This window comes from Macadamia integrifolia, chromosome 7, assembly GCF_013358625.1.
Source record: "Macadamia integrifolia cultivar HAES 741 chromosome 7, SCU_Mint_v3, whole genome shotgun sequence".
NCBI classification, from domain to species: Eukaryota; Viridiplantae; Streptophyta; class Magnoliopsida; order Proteales; family Proteaceae; genus Macadamia; species Macadamia integrifolia.
This window is the reverse complement of record NC_056563.1, coordinates 32,730,989-32,747,187: the sequence shown is the minus strand read 5'-3', so window position 1 is coordinate 32,747,187 and position 16,199 is coordinate 32,730,989. Positions and strand designations below refer to the sequence as shown.

Below are 16,199 nucleotides of genomic sequence, written 5' to 3'. Positions count from 1 at the left end.
TATCCAAATGGGCTTCCTTGGCTACTATCCCATCCACAAAATATCATTTTTCTCCTATGGTTCTTTCACTCTCTTGGGTTGATTTCCACTTACGGGTTTTGTCAGCTAAGTCAAGTAAGAATTCCCATGCCTTTCCTTCATCTGTAAAGGATGTGAATCCCTCAAGGCACATAGACTCTATCATTTGTTTAGTTGGGTAATCAATACCCCCATAAATTATTTGACATCAATGTCATATGTCTAGGCTATGGTGAGGGCATTCTTGGAGTAGATCCTTAAATTTCTCCATAAGTTTAGAAAATGACTCACTAGGCTTTTGTCTAAACTGAAGGATATCACTTCTAAGCTTATTGGTCTTGTGAGTTAGGAAAAACTTCTTAAGGAAGACAACTGTGAACTGTTCCCATGAGGTTATGAGAATTTGTGGGTAACCCATACAACCACTTCTTAGCTTGGTCTTTCAATGCAAAAGTGATAAACCTAAGCTTAACAGCATCATCAAAAAGTTATTGGATCTTAATTAGAACACATACCTCTTCAAATTCCCTTAGAAATAGGTATGCATACTTAGAGGTCAACCCATGGAAGTGGGGCAACATAGTGATGTATTGAGATTTGAGTCTAAAATTATTGCCTTGGGCTTGTGGTAGAACTATGCAGGAAGCTTGGGTTGTTCTAGCAGGGTAAAACTTATCTTTCAGAGATTTAGGTGAACGATTTTGCTGTTGGTCTCCCATATTGAAGGGTTTTAAAGAGAGAAAACATATAGGGTCACTACTTGTTAGATCTCTTCTTTCTAACCGATTCTTAGTATTACGTACCCACCTAACACTCATGCAACAGAAAACTACCCACAACTAGAGCAAAACAAGCACAAAAGAATGGATAGCAAAAAAAATTTTATGATTTTTTTGGCTTTTTGAGAGCTTACCGACAGGGATCCGGGGTTGCTCAGGTCAACTCCTGAGGTACTGCTACAGGGCGAAACCTGTCTTTATCATACTGTAAGGCATGACGACCTCCACCGATACAACTATTATTGCAAGTTGTTCTTCTCAGGAATTCAATAAAAGAAAAGGAAAAACAAAACAAAGCAAACAAAACACTCCGATTTACCAAAAGAAAGCGAAAAATAATATGAAACTGTCTCCCCAGAAACGGCGTCAAAAACTTGTTTGAGATTTTAAATGTAACTGCAAGCGTACGGATCAGTGTAACTACGGATCGAACTCAGAGATAGCAGTCACTCTATTTTTTTTTTCTTTTAATAATGCGAAAGTGAACCTATTAATGGTTGTGATCTAATTCTAACTACCGTCCTAAACATATGTATCTAAAATAACGTTTTAACCATTCGTCATCTAAGAATTTAAAGACGCAAGCCACGCAATTAAAAATAAATAAATAAATAAGTGAAAATAAACAACTCACACAATTAAAAAAAAATAAAGGAAAAAAATGTTGAAATAAAAATAAAGTAAAAGAAATGGGAGAAAGCTAGAGAGACTCACAAGTAGGTTTCTCTACTTAGCCCGAGGGATGCATCATAATATGAGCCTCCCTACTTGACTAGAGAGTCACTCTTACAAGGGTTACTCTACTTGACTATAGGGAAAGGGAGACAATTAAAATAAAAGTAATAAATTGATGATTCTATGGTTAGGAAGGGCAAAGCCAACACATACACTAACCATGAACCTTGGGAGAAAGGGATAGCAATAATGTAACGACTGAAATTAAAATCCTAAATTAAGAAAGAAAGGGTAGTCAGAAGAGGGAATGAGAAGGGGGAGAGAAGACTATTGAAGGAGCCTACTTACTTGAACTTCAACCCTTGAACTTGAATTGGGTGATTTGAGATACTACCAGTACTAAATACTAGATCTGGAACAAACCAAATCTGAAATTTTTAGTACTAGAAAAAACAAATCTTGAAACAAATAAACTGAACTTGAAAAAAAAAGATATTCCACGGCTTGTGATCTTGTCATCTAAATCTAAGCCTAGAACTATAACTTTAAAAATTACAACTCAATTACATAGACCATAAACATAAAAGGCTAAATAAAAATAAAAGAGTGATTGCATTAATTGACATAAAAAACTATTACAAAAGTGATTAAAGCAAAAATAAAGAAGAGCTAAAACTAAAGAGAGTGAGAGAGGGAGAGAAAGAAGAAAACTAAGCATAAACTAGAAAGTAAACTCAGAGGGATAATAATTAGGAGGGGGGAGGAAGGGGCTTTTATAGGGCTTTTGTCTTGCCTCCTTCCTTCTACAAGTCTTCTTTAAGAAAAGAAGGAAAATAAAATAAAATAAAATCTTGGTAAAAATCCTCATTCTCTGAGATATTGTGTAAAGGAAGAGAGAATCCGTTCCCAAAATTAACAAATTCTATTACTTCCTTGCAATATTAACCAATATGTTGCAATCTTGATTAAATAAGAAAGGAATCTCTGCATAGCATCTTCAAGATTTTGTGAGGTGGCAAGGAGAGAGAATAATCTTCAAGATTTTGTAGGAGAGAGGATGTGGTACCAATGAGTAGGTCCCACCTTTGGACTGGTTCTTGATTCACTTTAAGTACTTTCTCTTGTAAACTTGTAAACTAAAAAAAAAAAGAAACAAGAAAAATAAAAGTAGTACTATCCAAAGTGGGGCAAAATATACACTTATATCCCTAAGATTTCACACATAATTGTGCTCATCAATGGGGATGGGGATGGCGATGGGGAGGGGGATGGGGAGCTGCACTTTTCTGGGTTTCTTCACGAGCGTTAGGTCTGGCGTGAGGCCTTCCAATTACCTTTGTGAAGTGTCACCATTATGCTTATACATCACTATTATCAGATTCTATACCTTCACTTCTTATTCTTCCCATGTTCTTTTATCAATTGTTTTCTACTTAATTTTCTCTATGATCTGTTAACCTAAGCAGTTTCTTGCCGATTCAGAGTTTAAACTTCAGTATCTGATCATATTTATTCCAGTGACATCATTAGCGATCTGTTCCTTGGATTCTGTAGAGATTCCTTAATTCTCGGTTACAACATACTCATACAGCAACCTGCATTTATGTATTTTTCTGCCTCTGATTTTCTAGACTCATATATTGGTTTACAGATATGTAAAACCTTACATGGGACAAGGTCTTCTGCTTGGTCTGTCCATTGAGTTGAAAAACATTGAATTTCTCCCGTTATGTTCCTGTCATGCTCTATCGATACTGGGTTGTTTGTGTGGTTCTGTAGTCTTCTGTTTTTTCTATATTTCGTCTAGAATTATGAACTGCATTAATTCTACTCTATAAATCATCACAATCTTTTCTTTACCATCACACCCCCCCCCCAAAAAAAAAAAATCATCACAATCATTTCTTCAATCTTAATACTATAATCCCACCGCATAATCCATTAAAGCCTCTCAATTTATTCCAGTCCTTTATTTCTATTATATCTCTTCAATCTGCCTCATAGATTATTGAAGCAACACAATGAAACTCATTTTACAATAACCATTTACAGTGAAAATTTGTAAAACATAATGACAGAAATTTCATTTCATTTAACCATAATCTGTGACCGGGTTTCATAATCTCTTAAAAGAAACTATATCACTGCAACACAGGAAAACTAAAACTGATGATTTACTATGTGGATACTAAAAAAAGATGCCACTGCCAATTAACTCTGCAGCTTTCAGGATTAATGATCATCCATAAACAAAAATGGCAGGACCCATGGTACACATGCAGGCACCATCCAAGGTATCCTGTTGAGATATCATAACTCAATGGGACAATTGTGGAAAAGGCCATGTACTGTCTACCTGTAAATGCTCTGTATCACTGACAGTTGAACTACAAGATATCCCGCGATGACTAATCAAATTGTGGGTCTCCCTCACTTGCATAGCCCAGTGATGTTCAGTGTACAGACAGTAACTACCACCCAAAATTAAGGCACCATAATTCATCAAGCACCTTCAACATTCCCAGATCTGGCCAACAGCTTCACATGCACATGTTGCCATAAATGGCACTTTTGTAGAACTGAAACTCTGTATCTCGACAAGAAAAATAATAAATGTGAATTGAAATCACTAAGCTACATAAGCTAAGACAACTAATTGTATCTAAAATAATACGAGAATGGAGAGTAACAAGTAATGGTTTCCAACATTATAAAAGAATAGAGACCAAGTGCACAATTGTACAGGGGGGGGGGGGATAAATAGGCACCTCCACTCATGTTTTGGCTTCTCTATTCGTTGGACGCCAAAAACCTTTTTTACCAACAAGGAATTGCTCCTCATATACGGCAGTCTCCCAGTGCAGTGACTGAAAAATGGGATTCAGCTTGTTAATCATTTCCATGTTTTCTTGAACCAAAATCCAACCACCTGGTCTCAATATCCGATCCATCTCTGCTATCACAACTACACTGTCGCACCTGACCAAAAAGAAGCAAAATCTCAGGTACCAGGATGGCAAGAGTACTAAGTTAACAAATGGTGGAAATCATTGTCAAGTTTTAGAATCAAATTCATTGATATGTTCTCCCATGTTATACCTCTGAGTTAGGTTTCCAAACAAGTAACTGGAGTGCAGGAGATCATAAGTTCGAGGATATGTATTAAAAGCTTCACACCAATCATGATAAATTCCAATCAACCCTCTGTCAAAAATTGCAGCAAGAGTATCTGCCCCATTGAAGGGTACCACATTCATTACCCAAAAAGGTTGGTCAATAAGTGCTGCAGCAAATCTGCAAGTAACAGAAACTCATAATCAAGACCTAGGGATGTGGGGGGGATTTTTTTTTCCAAAGACTTCCAGTAATATACAGTGAGCATAAGCAATGGATATAACTCAAAAGTTAAAAAATATTTACTAGGTATTGCAAATATAAACTTTGGATTCCACAGTGCAACTTGTCATACATATGATTTAGCAAAAGCATCTAACAGGTCCACATATCGAGAAGCATCTGTCACAAAGTTCAAAAACCTTCTTTGGGTGTGCGAGTTCTGTGAGGTTTATTGGACATTTAGTAAATTCTGGACGCAGGCCTACCAAATTCAATAGATTTTTCCATCAGAAAATGGTAGCTGCTAGATGAAATTTCATGAACTCCTTGGTGTTCCACATGTAAAATTTCAACACATCTGGTCCTTTCATCAACATCCAGAACTTCAAGATTCTCTTGGTGACATAGTCAATAAGAAAATTATTACAATGGCACATTAAATTTTTTTCACCCCAGAGAATATTCTTTGGAATCTTTGCCATAAGTATAGCTTGTGTTTAACCTGGTCCAGTTTCTGGTTCCAAACCGAACCTTCTGTTTCAGGTTTCTGGTTATCCTGAATACCAAAATCGTAGTGCTTGTTTAAGCTGTGCTTATTTTTTTATTATATTGCTTGTAAGTCTGAATGTTTACTATAAATTCAAGTTTCCTTATTTGAGTATTTTCTTTTCTTCTTTTCTATTCTTCTCCTTTAGCCTGCCATTGGGACAAGTTTCCTTAGTCTGTTTTTGTTCCAGCTTTCCTTTTTGGAGCCTGACTGAAATTTAACAAGCTTTATAAATAAAGAGAAGAAACTAAACCCCCCACCCCCCACCCCCAAATTTTCATATTCAAACAAAGAGCTATGGTTGCTGATTCTGTGGATTTCAGACCATTGGTCTGCATTCAGTGGAAGGCCTAGGGGGGTTCCAGGTTGATGCAAATAAGCCTTGGGTTGGGTTATGTATAAGTTGGACCTTTGATCCCATGGGTTTTATTTGTAATGTGCCACTTTAATGGGCCTAAAATATGGGTAAAAAGTAAGAAAAAGAGATTTAATTCATTAGTTTAGTTAGAGTCCTGTTTTGAGTCTATATCCTTTGTTATTTTGTTTCCTAATTAGAGGTAATTTATATTTTGCATTAGTTGCTATTTTGAATTAGCTTCTATTTTCATTAGTTGCTAATTTAAATTAGCTTCTATTTTCAAAGAAGTTTCTATTTTGTAACTTAGGTTAGTTTCCTTTTATCATTAGTTGTTAGTTTCTAATTTACTCTTACTTGGTTAGCAAGTTAGAAGTTAAATTAGAAGGTTTTATTTTCAGCATTAGTTACCTTTTTTATTATGTCTTTGTGTCCAAGCAATGTAAGGCTATTTAAAGCCCTACAATTTTAATGAGAAAACAGGTTTGAGTTAAAGAAAAAATGGCTTATGCTGTTGTGGGATGCAGTAGGGTGAGATGCCTAAACTTGAGGGGTGAGATGCCCAAAACCTAACCTTCTTCTTCCCCCTTCTCAACCCTCCATCAAATTCTCTTTTTGTTTTTTTTTTTGTTTTTTTTTGTTTTTATTTTCCTTTTATTTCTTTGCTGTGAGAGAGTGTTTGAGAGCTAGAACCAAGCCTATTGGAGAACATCTTCTCTATTCAGCAAGAATTTCAGATCCTGCCTGGGATTAGGATCACTTGTGATTCTAGCTTCTCCATCGATTCTGATCAGTTTTCCACACTTTTCCCAACCCTGCAAATGAGTTTCTCATTTATGTTCTGGTTTAACTACTATTCTTTTAAAAGTTTCTGTTCTTTTTTTTCCCTCCACTTATTATATTCAGATATCCAGTTTTGGTTCTGTCTTCAAACTAGAAATCTATCCATTGATTTCAGAAAATCTAGCCACTATTCTGTTTCTAAAATCCCTAGTTTTTTCTTAAACTGATCTGCTATTCTGATTTCTGGTTCTGTCTGCTGAACACTTTCTGATATTATTTCAGTTTCTATTTCTGTCCCTCCATCCATTTCAAAATCCTTCTTCAGCTATACTTTCCAAAATCATGGTTTCTAAATCTGAATTACTAATTCTAATTTCTGGTTTCTGTTTAATGCATTCGTTGAATTCTTGTTTAAATACCTGAACCCTTCCATCAAATTCACTGTTTGTCAGCGTTTTGACTTCCTAATTCTACTAGTATTCCTTCATAACTTTGGATCTGTCCACCAGATTCAGACCCAATCTTGCAGGCTAATTCACCCATCTAAAACAGACCTTCAACCAGAATTTTGACCAAATCAGATCTGTTTACATTTAGTTATTTCACTTTTTCTGATCTGGTTCATTGTTCCCCTACCTGCGATCCTAGAATTTATTTGGTATTCTAAACCCTAGTTTCTTAGGTGACTTGGAATTCCATTATGAAAACTATGCAAATAACAGAAGAGGGTCGGAAAGATACATAGATTTGTGTGCAAATGGTCACCCCCACTATCTGTGCAGAACAAACATTTTCTCTTGCTTCTATGAGAGAATTTTTTTAGCTTTTGTCAATATAATTGTTATTTGATTTAGTTATGAAGAAATCAACCCAAAATGTAGACAAATGGTGGGAGTGAGATTGCAAGTCATAAAACTTAGACACTGCAGTTGCGGGAGCCTTGTGCACTGGGTTGCTCTCAATGGATCTCTCATAACAGATCATAAATGCACAAAATGATGCTTAATCTTAATGACATAAAACTTGGCATAGATAAAATAAAGGGGAAATTTGGTGTAACAATAGTTTGTGAGTTTCCCCATCATCACAAGACGTTCTTACTCCTCAAAGAGAAAATAAAAAGATTTGAAACAGAAGGGTAAACCAGCAATTTTACTCTCACTCCTCTTCCTCCATCTGACTATCTCCCTCCCTCTTCTATCTCTCTCCAATTCTCCCACTTTTGTGGCAAACCCAGGTCAGCACCACCTATTCTCTTCCTTTCTTCTTTATTGATATTAACGTTATCCCCATTTTTTTTCCTAATTGGTGATGACAATCACTTGAACGAGAACAGTGGTGGTAGTGATCCCTACAAACCCAGTCTGACACCAACTCTTCCCCCTTTTTTGGCCCCCTGCAAAAGCTGACATGGATGAATCCAACGGCAATGGCAATGGTGAGTAGTCTCCCTGCAAACCCAGTCCCGCACCCTTGCCTCCCCTCTTCTTTTCCCTGACTCTTTTCTCATCTTCCCTTTTTTTTTTTCTCTTCGTTGGTTCTTATTTTCCAAAAGCTTTGATGCCACCATCCACAATGGTGAATACAATGGCGGGGATGGTGGCTATTGACAAAACCTCAGAGACGGAGCAAAATAGAGGGAGAGGTACACAGAGATAGAGAGGAAGAGAGGAGATGAGGGTCGGAGAGAAACGATGGTGATAGACGGAGAGAGACTGGGAATGAGTAACAAGGTAGAGATGCAAAGAGCTGAGAATAAGAGCGGGAGAGGAAGAGATACAAAGAGGAGGCCTTGTCACCATAGAGAAGAAGAATAAGAGTAAAGGAAGAGGATACAATCAGATTTCCCACCTGATCTTGACCAGATAACCTCCAGTCAATCTCAAAGTCCCACTGCGGTGGGTGCTGTCTCACACAATAGCTGAATCTGTTTCTCACAACTCCATATAGCAAAAGCCAATATCTTTTATTCATAAAAATCGTGGGGGATATAGAGTTGAGTAATAATCTCAAAACTCTATGTAAGAAAGATATCCAACTAGGAAACTAAAAGAAGAAAATAAGAAAGAGGAATTCTCCAACCGATGGGAGTGTTCTAAAGCTACAAATAACTTATCTAGTTGAACAACTATTACAAGTAAATATGGTCGAGCTCTATTAATGGGACTCTATAACAACTAAGTAACTAAATATTGGAGTAAATAAATAATTCAGTATACAGAAGGCCATTCAAGAAGAATTCTTAACCAATAATACATGGGGAAACTTCAGTTTACAGCAGGCCATCCGGCTGAGTAGGCCACCAAAATTCGAGGTACATGTAATTCACAGTCTCTTATATATCTGATAATCCAATCACTAGAACTTACAACATGATCCCACCAGATGGCTCAAACCAATGGCCACAGCCAAAATTAGCAAAGTGGACGCACAGTTATTCTTTTCCCATATATAAAACAGAAAAGGCAAAAAACCTAAAAAGAACCAGGAAATGAAAACGAGGAACCAACATCATTTAGCTAATGTATCTTACCCTCCATAGCCAGCATTCATATCCATTACATTTCGTATGCTTGACCAGTTGATTGCCAGGCCATCCAAATAAACATCTGATACAAGTGCGGACCAGTGTTTTGTGTCCTCAAAAAAGATTTCTTCAGCTCTTGGTTCCCTTGATAAACTTGGAGGTTTACTGCCAAGCCTTTCAGGCCAGGTTGTAGGCCACTTGCCTGAGTCCCCTTGTGGAAGAGAGGGAAGACATCTAAGTAGGGGTACATACCTGCCCCACAAACAAGAACATTATAATAAAACTAAGAGTAATGGAAATTCGTTACACCTAAAAAAAGAGATTACTAATAATAAAAATGGAAAAGATTATAATAATGGGAAAAACAACAGCCCAAAATCTGCCACATGGCAGATCAATTGGCACTAAATTATTCTGGAAATATCCATAACATCATCTATCAGTATGCGGAGTTTTAGCGCAGTTCAATTTTATAGATTGAGACAAAGCTTTGGACATTGGTTGAAAATTAAACTTCAGCAAATTTGGGGTTCCTCCACTTCATCCGCTGAAGATGCAAGAGTAAAATTTAACATATTGGGTCATACAGTGGACATGGGACCTGAAACTTGACAAACAAGGGAGAGGGGGAGTGCTCATCCAATAATTGGTTTGCCCAAAGGAAGCCTCTATGTGGCAGATATTAGGCAATCATCAAGGAGAGTCGGAAACCATTGCGTTAACAACAACAACAATAATAATGATATTAATATTTATTATTAGTATTATCAATACTACTAATATCGACGACAACGATGATGATGATGACCATGGTAATGTAAGAAAGTACCATGAAGCGTTTTGCATATCCCTCCGATCACACAAGGGGGGATTATTTTCTTTGCGTTCCTCATAACATGTATTTGAGATAGGCTTTTGATATATGGCAAGCCCAATTCTAGCTGATGTCCTCGTAATAGTCTTTGCTACCATCTTCCAGCAGATGGATTCTGTCAAAGCTACCATAGCTGCAAGAAGCATCAACTTTTAAACCCAAATTAGAAACATGCTGAAAGAACTCAACAATTTCATAAAAAAATCTACGATAAGTTCCATTTGTTAATAGGACAAAAAACTAATAAAATGGGAGCTGGAACACAGTTCCAAATTTCAAAAGCGTCCACTGACACATATAGCTATGTGTGGAGAACTAACAAGAACATGACAGTCCATCCTATTATACATAGAGGAGAAAGATAAAATCTTACAATTCCAGACACTCAGGTGCTTTGAGTCATCCCGATAAACTGGTGTCGCTGACCATATAAAAAATCCTCCAGGCCTAAGGATTCTGTTGAGCTCCATTAGTGGCTTCCCACCTACAATTTCAACCCAAAAAGCCCCAAGACTTTCACATAATTTACCCAAAAAAAAGACAAAACCAACCATATAAAATAGAAGTATTGAGCCATGTATATATACTAAGGCTACCCAAGTAAAACATGTGAAAGTATAACCTACCATCTCCGTCCCAGTGGACCCTGCATCGGGCACAGTGAATCAAATCAAATACATTATCTGGGAGATTCAACTTCTGAGTCCCAATGACAGAAAGAAAGGCAGGAATTCCCCGCTCTAAAGCAAACTGTATCTGAGCTTCGTGCTCATCTTTTGGAGCAAATGACATGGTGAGAACATCTTTCTCCAATAGGTAGCCACCAAAGCTAGCAACACCACAACCAACGTCTAGGATAACCCTTGTTTGTTTTCCCCATCCAATACTTGGTAGAGTCTGACATCAAAAGACCAGGGAAAAATCAAATACGAAAAAGAGCAAAGAATATCGAATACAAAGTACCAAATATCAGAATTAAAAGTAAAATGCCATCTAAATACAAAAACAAGCATAGAATATTCACCTAATCATAAGAACTAAAGGAAATATTGCACTTTTATCAGTTGATGGCATCCTGCACTGTTATTTTTTGTATACTTTTCTGTATCTTCTGTTCACCTTATTAATATGATTCTGTTAATGGTTGGGAAAAATTACAAGTTTGTTCGGATCCATGTAGCCAACCCCATTTATTTGGGATAAGGCTGATATTGAAAAAGATTACAAGAAGATGTATCAAAATGTATTTTAAAGCATGTAGAACACTTATTATATAGAAGGGTATTAATTACGAGTATAATGTCTCAAGCACTAATAGTAACACTACCACTGTCAAGGTTAAGATCACACTAGCATTGTTCTTCAACCTTCTATATGTTAAGTCCTTTTTTTTTTTCTTTTTTTTTGAAATGGGGGTTTTTTTTTTTTTTTTTGAAATGGGGGTTTTCTTATTCAACTGCAAAGGAACAATACTAATAATAAAAAAATAAAAGCCACAAGAAGCACTAATGCAGATCACCCCAATTAGAACAAGAAATTATAGGGGAAAAACAAAGATCAATAATTACACCAGTAATGAACTACAGAAAGTAACTAGTCACCCTATCTCACAAGTAAACCTGCCACCAAATTATCTCATTTTGGAATCCATTGGGTGAAATATAAGACATCCTCTCGCAGACACTATTCCGGGTTTTGAGAGTCAACATACAATTTACCTTGTCTATAAACTCAACGTACTTCTTCACTCCTCCTTTAAATTGAGTACCACCGCCAGGAAAAACAAAATAATCACCAGACTTCTGCACCCAGTTTTGGTCCTTCTTGTATTCGACAAGTTTAGGATGGGGGACGTTATCAAACCAAATCTGGGATAAAGAAAAAGCAACCAGTCAACCATATCCTTCTAGGCAAGTAAATAAAGAAGAAAAGTAAGTTCAGCAATTATAACTTCCTTAAGGAATTTTAAACCTCTATCCATTCCAGGGGAGACCACACATATTTGGACTGGAGCAAATGAATTTCATATTGTCTTCTACTCACCTATCTTGGAAGCACTATACAAATTTGGAAATAAAGTTTTCAAATGCAATTCATGTTTTATGTAGGACAAAAAATTAAAAGATTCACACATGATTGAAGATAGGGGACTCTTCCTAAATCCTAACAGACATCAAGAGCTCATGTAATGGGGTAAAAAGAAGCAATGCCAAAGAAAAAACAAATTGTTACTGAGTACCCACGGGAAGGTTGTGAGATTCAACATTTGTTGTCTGCTTCCATAACATACCATGTCAGATATTCATCAGTCTCCATGACCGAAAAACAGAACATGTAACCAAAATTCATGGGATTCATATTAATAGAAATAAACAAATAGAATCATATTAATAGGAACAGACAAATAGAATCATATTAACAGAAATACACAAATAAAGCAAGGGAGTGGAGCCAATAATCTGAAGCAAAGAAATGAACAAAAGGGAGGAAGAAAAACTAAAATAGACCAACTGATATCATTCCATGTCAGATCAAAAATCAAATTAGAAAATTAAGGTTTACTTTAATGGATTTAACTCATATAAGTATTTGGAAATATGTGGTCTAAAATCTAAATTTGAAAAGTAATACACATGCTTTGACAGGAAAAAGAGGGGTTAGGGTATGAAAATGTTCCGCAGATCAGACAAGCAGGCTAGCAGCAGTACCCCAAAGTTGATGCATGGAATGAGAGGTTTTAGGTTCAATTATGATGAAGGGATTACAATAGTTACAGTATAGGGAAGAATGGAACCGTTGGAAACTGGAGACAGAAGGCTAGAGTTTTAGGAAGGTTGTGATGATCAAGAAGCATCCACTGGCACAGTATGGAAAACCATAAAACGAATTGCCATTGTCTTAGTTCTCTATCCTGACTAACAATAGTTGGTTCTAGGGTTATGTTTTGAATAGAGAATTCAATTTCAGTAGAACATCTTAGCCTGAAATACATGGAACAGCAGGGGAATAAGAATAAGTTCCAGAAAATAATAGAAGAAAAGAAGAAGATGACGACAAAATAACTTAAGCACTTAGATTTCTAGGCAATCAGACTTAGGTCAGAACCATTGTGCCCTGGTTAATTTCCATCCCAAATATGTTAACCATCCTTTGGGACAGTGATTATTTGTATTTCAACTTTAGAATAATAAACCAACTCCAGATCATCTACACTTACATCGAGAGAAGTAACCCCCAATGACCTCCATAAAGGGAGCATGTATAAGTATGCAGGGTTATTCTCATAGTCGATCCATACTCTTGTATAAAGACTTCATTTTACAATGTTTTCATCCAAGCAGCCGTTTTAAATGGTCCTATTCATTGAGAACTGCACCACATGTTTGAACCATCATTCAGCCATATTGCCTTATTGCCCAGCTTTTGAGAACATAACTTGCATCAACAGGAACAAAATCCTAAAATTTCCCAATGAAAAATATGATTTTTTTTCAATTAACAATGGATATATCAAGAAAAAGGGAAACATTTTCAAGAAAAGGTAAGTACAACAACAACAAAAGATAGGCCATAGACCACCAACCCAAACAGCTACAAAATAGGATTATGTCCCAAAGAGAGATGACATCTACCCACTCCGCCTTAGCTAATTGATCAGCCAATGCATTTGTCAACTGCATTCTCCAATTAAATGCTAGGTCCCTTGGCCTTCCGAGGGACCAAGATTTCCTGATAGATGCATGTACATCCAAGGACCCCTGGACTCAAGTTCAGCCATCTGATGACGGACGTTGTAACACCTTCAACAATCTCACTTGAGTACCAATAGGAAAATGATGCAATTTTAAATCTTTAACTTGTAGAAAATGAGCCATAAGCCATTCACAGTGAATGGCCAGAAAAAACAAACAAAGTTAGCAATAACATTGTGGTCTCAAATACCCCCTAATGCCAGCAGGACCAGGGCCACCAAACTACCATCTATGTTTAGTCTGACACCATTAGATAGGGGAGAAATCAACTCATGATTTATGTAAGAAGTCACAGGTAAAGAGAGAAAATGAAGTTCACTGACTCATAATATAGTCAACTGATATCCATGAAGAGCCTCTCCAAGTAAATACCTACCTAGCTATCTTAGAATAATAATCTCAAGCAGCTCCTTGAGACACCTTTGAAACATTTGCGTAGTATCCTTGGGCAGATTTGGGAAAGAAACTACTTGTTCCATGAAAAGACTCTCCAAGTAAATAACTACCGAACTATGCTCTATAGCCTAATAGCCCTAGAACTGATCTTTGAGACAAGAATAAAGTTCTTTTATACACCAATGGTTCATGTTGCTCCTGACACAGAAAAGATTAATGATGAATAACCTCATTTCCTCCCATTTCAAAATTTCAATCATTCAAACACACTTCTGTCCATATTCCGGTGGTGCATTTCATAGATGTAACCGTTGCATTAATTAGTCTCTCAAGTTTGTACATTTGGAGATAGTTAACCTGCTCTCAGCAAGGATCTTGGAAAGCTAGACTGCCCTCACCAGCCCAGGGAAATTTTAAATCAGAAACCAAGCAAGTAGGGCTAACATTGCAGGTTTGACTAGTTAAAAGCTCTGCTTTGAAAAAATTCAAAGCATCTTCGATAAAATAATCATATTCAATAATTTTTATTGAATTATTTTTTAAAAGTAGTAAGAGTAGAAACCGAAGGCCAGAACAATGACAAACAGACACTAAGACTCTTACCAAAGTATCAATCTCACCATGTCCCTACTCTTCGGCCACGGAACGGGTATCTTGTAACCCTGAGGAAGAGGAAGCAAACACCGGGGGCTAGGACTCGGGCAATGGCGTTCCCTGTGCTCCATGTGCCGTCTCGACTTCAATGCCTTGATCGCTTTCATGTTATCAAGACAGGGAATGTAATCAACAGTCACCCACTCCTTAATCTTACAAAGCTCCCAAGTCATTAAATCCAATTTTCCACCTCCATTGGAAGTCTGATCAGGAGGAGAAGGAACTATTAAATCATCTCGCGCTTTCTCTTTCTCTTTCTCTTTCCTTCCAGGGCTTGAGGGAAGAGGTGGAGGAGGAAGACGAGGAAATGGGTTCGAAGCATTACCGGGAGGCGAAGAGATCGCACGAGATTTCTGGAGATCAGTGAAGGGTAGGAGAGTGTAACGATTGTTAGTGAGAACAATAACAGAGACGCAGAGCAGAAGAACAAAGAAAGCGAAGGCAAAGGGGTATTTCCTCTCCTTTATGAGACTCTGAATCGATGGTTCCATTATGAACCTCCTTTAAAGAAAGATCTGATCCTTCAAAGAGGCTTATCAAGAGACAGAAATGAAGAGCAGGAAACATACAAAGAGATCAGGATCAAGAACAAGCATGGACGAAGAAACTGATGAATCATCATTGACTGTTTCACCATAGAAGAAGCTGCAGAGGCATTGCGCAGCAGGAAGCCGAGAGAGAGAGAGTCAGTGATGAGAGGTGTTGGGGCGTGGGAACCCATGAAAGACGCAAATGAATCAATTGTTTTAAGTGTGGTTGTTTGGGTGCTGGAGAAGGGTGATCTGAGTGAGGTGTATAAAGTATAGACTATAGAGTATACCCTTTATTTTATTGCTTAGGTCGGAATATATTTAATGCGGTTAGAGGGAGAATGTCAGATTCGTTGGTGTTTAATTAGTATTAAATAATGAAAAACCCCATCACTGTTAAAGCCCATGTGCGCCCCTCATTTTTGAAACATAAGATGTTAATCCAAATAAAAATAATAATAAAATCTGTTTGGGGTAAATGGTTGGATTATGTCTAAAAATGGTTTAAAAAAGCCAAATTCAGATTTAAGTAACCCTAATCTCAAGGTTAAGGGTTTTTCTTTTTTTTTTTACTTGACTTGCCTTGTTAATTTATCCAAGTTGTGGCTCCCAATTGTTCCATCCGTACGAGTGAAATCGAGACTATTCAACATATTTTGCTCTATTGCCTTTTTTGCTAGATCTACTTGGTTCATCTCATTTAGCGATTTTAAGTGAATTGTTTCTCAATTATTCTATTAAAGAATTGTGAAAAATGATGGCTTGATCCACCAAGATGACTTTTCCTTTAATTCTATCAAAGAGTGCAACTTGGTCGTGTGACCCCTACACCAACACAAAGACCAATGAAAGAGCACACAAAGGCATCAACAAGTGCGGATATTTTGTGTTTCACAAGGGAAGGGCTATCATTTCACCCCCAATGAAGGCTTTTAAGTGAGTTGTTTCTCAATTATTCTATTAAAGAATTGTG

General features: G+C 37.0%; 1 protein-coding gene and 1 non-coding gene across 2 annotated transcripts; one reads left to right on the top strand and one right to left on the bottom strand.

Annotated features, from left to right (window-relative positions):
* Positions 1 to 242: 242 nt before the first annotated feature.
* LOC122085301 lies at positions 243 to 349 on the top strand. Its single transcript, XR_006142079.1, has one exon. It is a non-coding gene; the product is annotated as a small nucleolar RNA R71 (small nucleolar RNA).
* Positions 350 to 3,544: 3,195 nt separating this feature from the next.
* On the bottom strand, positions 3,545 to 15,482 carry LOC122084446 (probable methyltransferase PMT23). The gene is made up of 9 exons (XM_042652681.1): positions 14,663 to 15,482; positions 11,613 to 11,762; positions 10,521 to 10,791; positions 10,268 to 10,378; positions 9,850 to 10,027; positions 9,027 to 9,272; positions 4,572 to 4,766; positions 4,241 to 4,451; positions 3,545 to 4,059 (listed from the first exon to the last, which is right to left on the bottom strand). The coding sequence occupies exons 1-8, from the start codon at positions 15,185 to 15,187 to the stop codon at positions 4,247 to 4,249; spliced, it is 1,881 nt and encodes a 626-aa protein (XP_042508615.1). The 5' UTR covers positions 15,188 to 15,482; the 3' UTR covers positions 3,545 to 4,059; positions 4,241 to 4,246.
* Between the last annotated feature and the right edge of the window lie 717 nt (positions 15,483 to 16,199).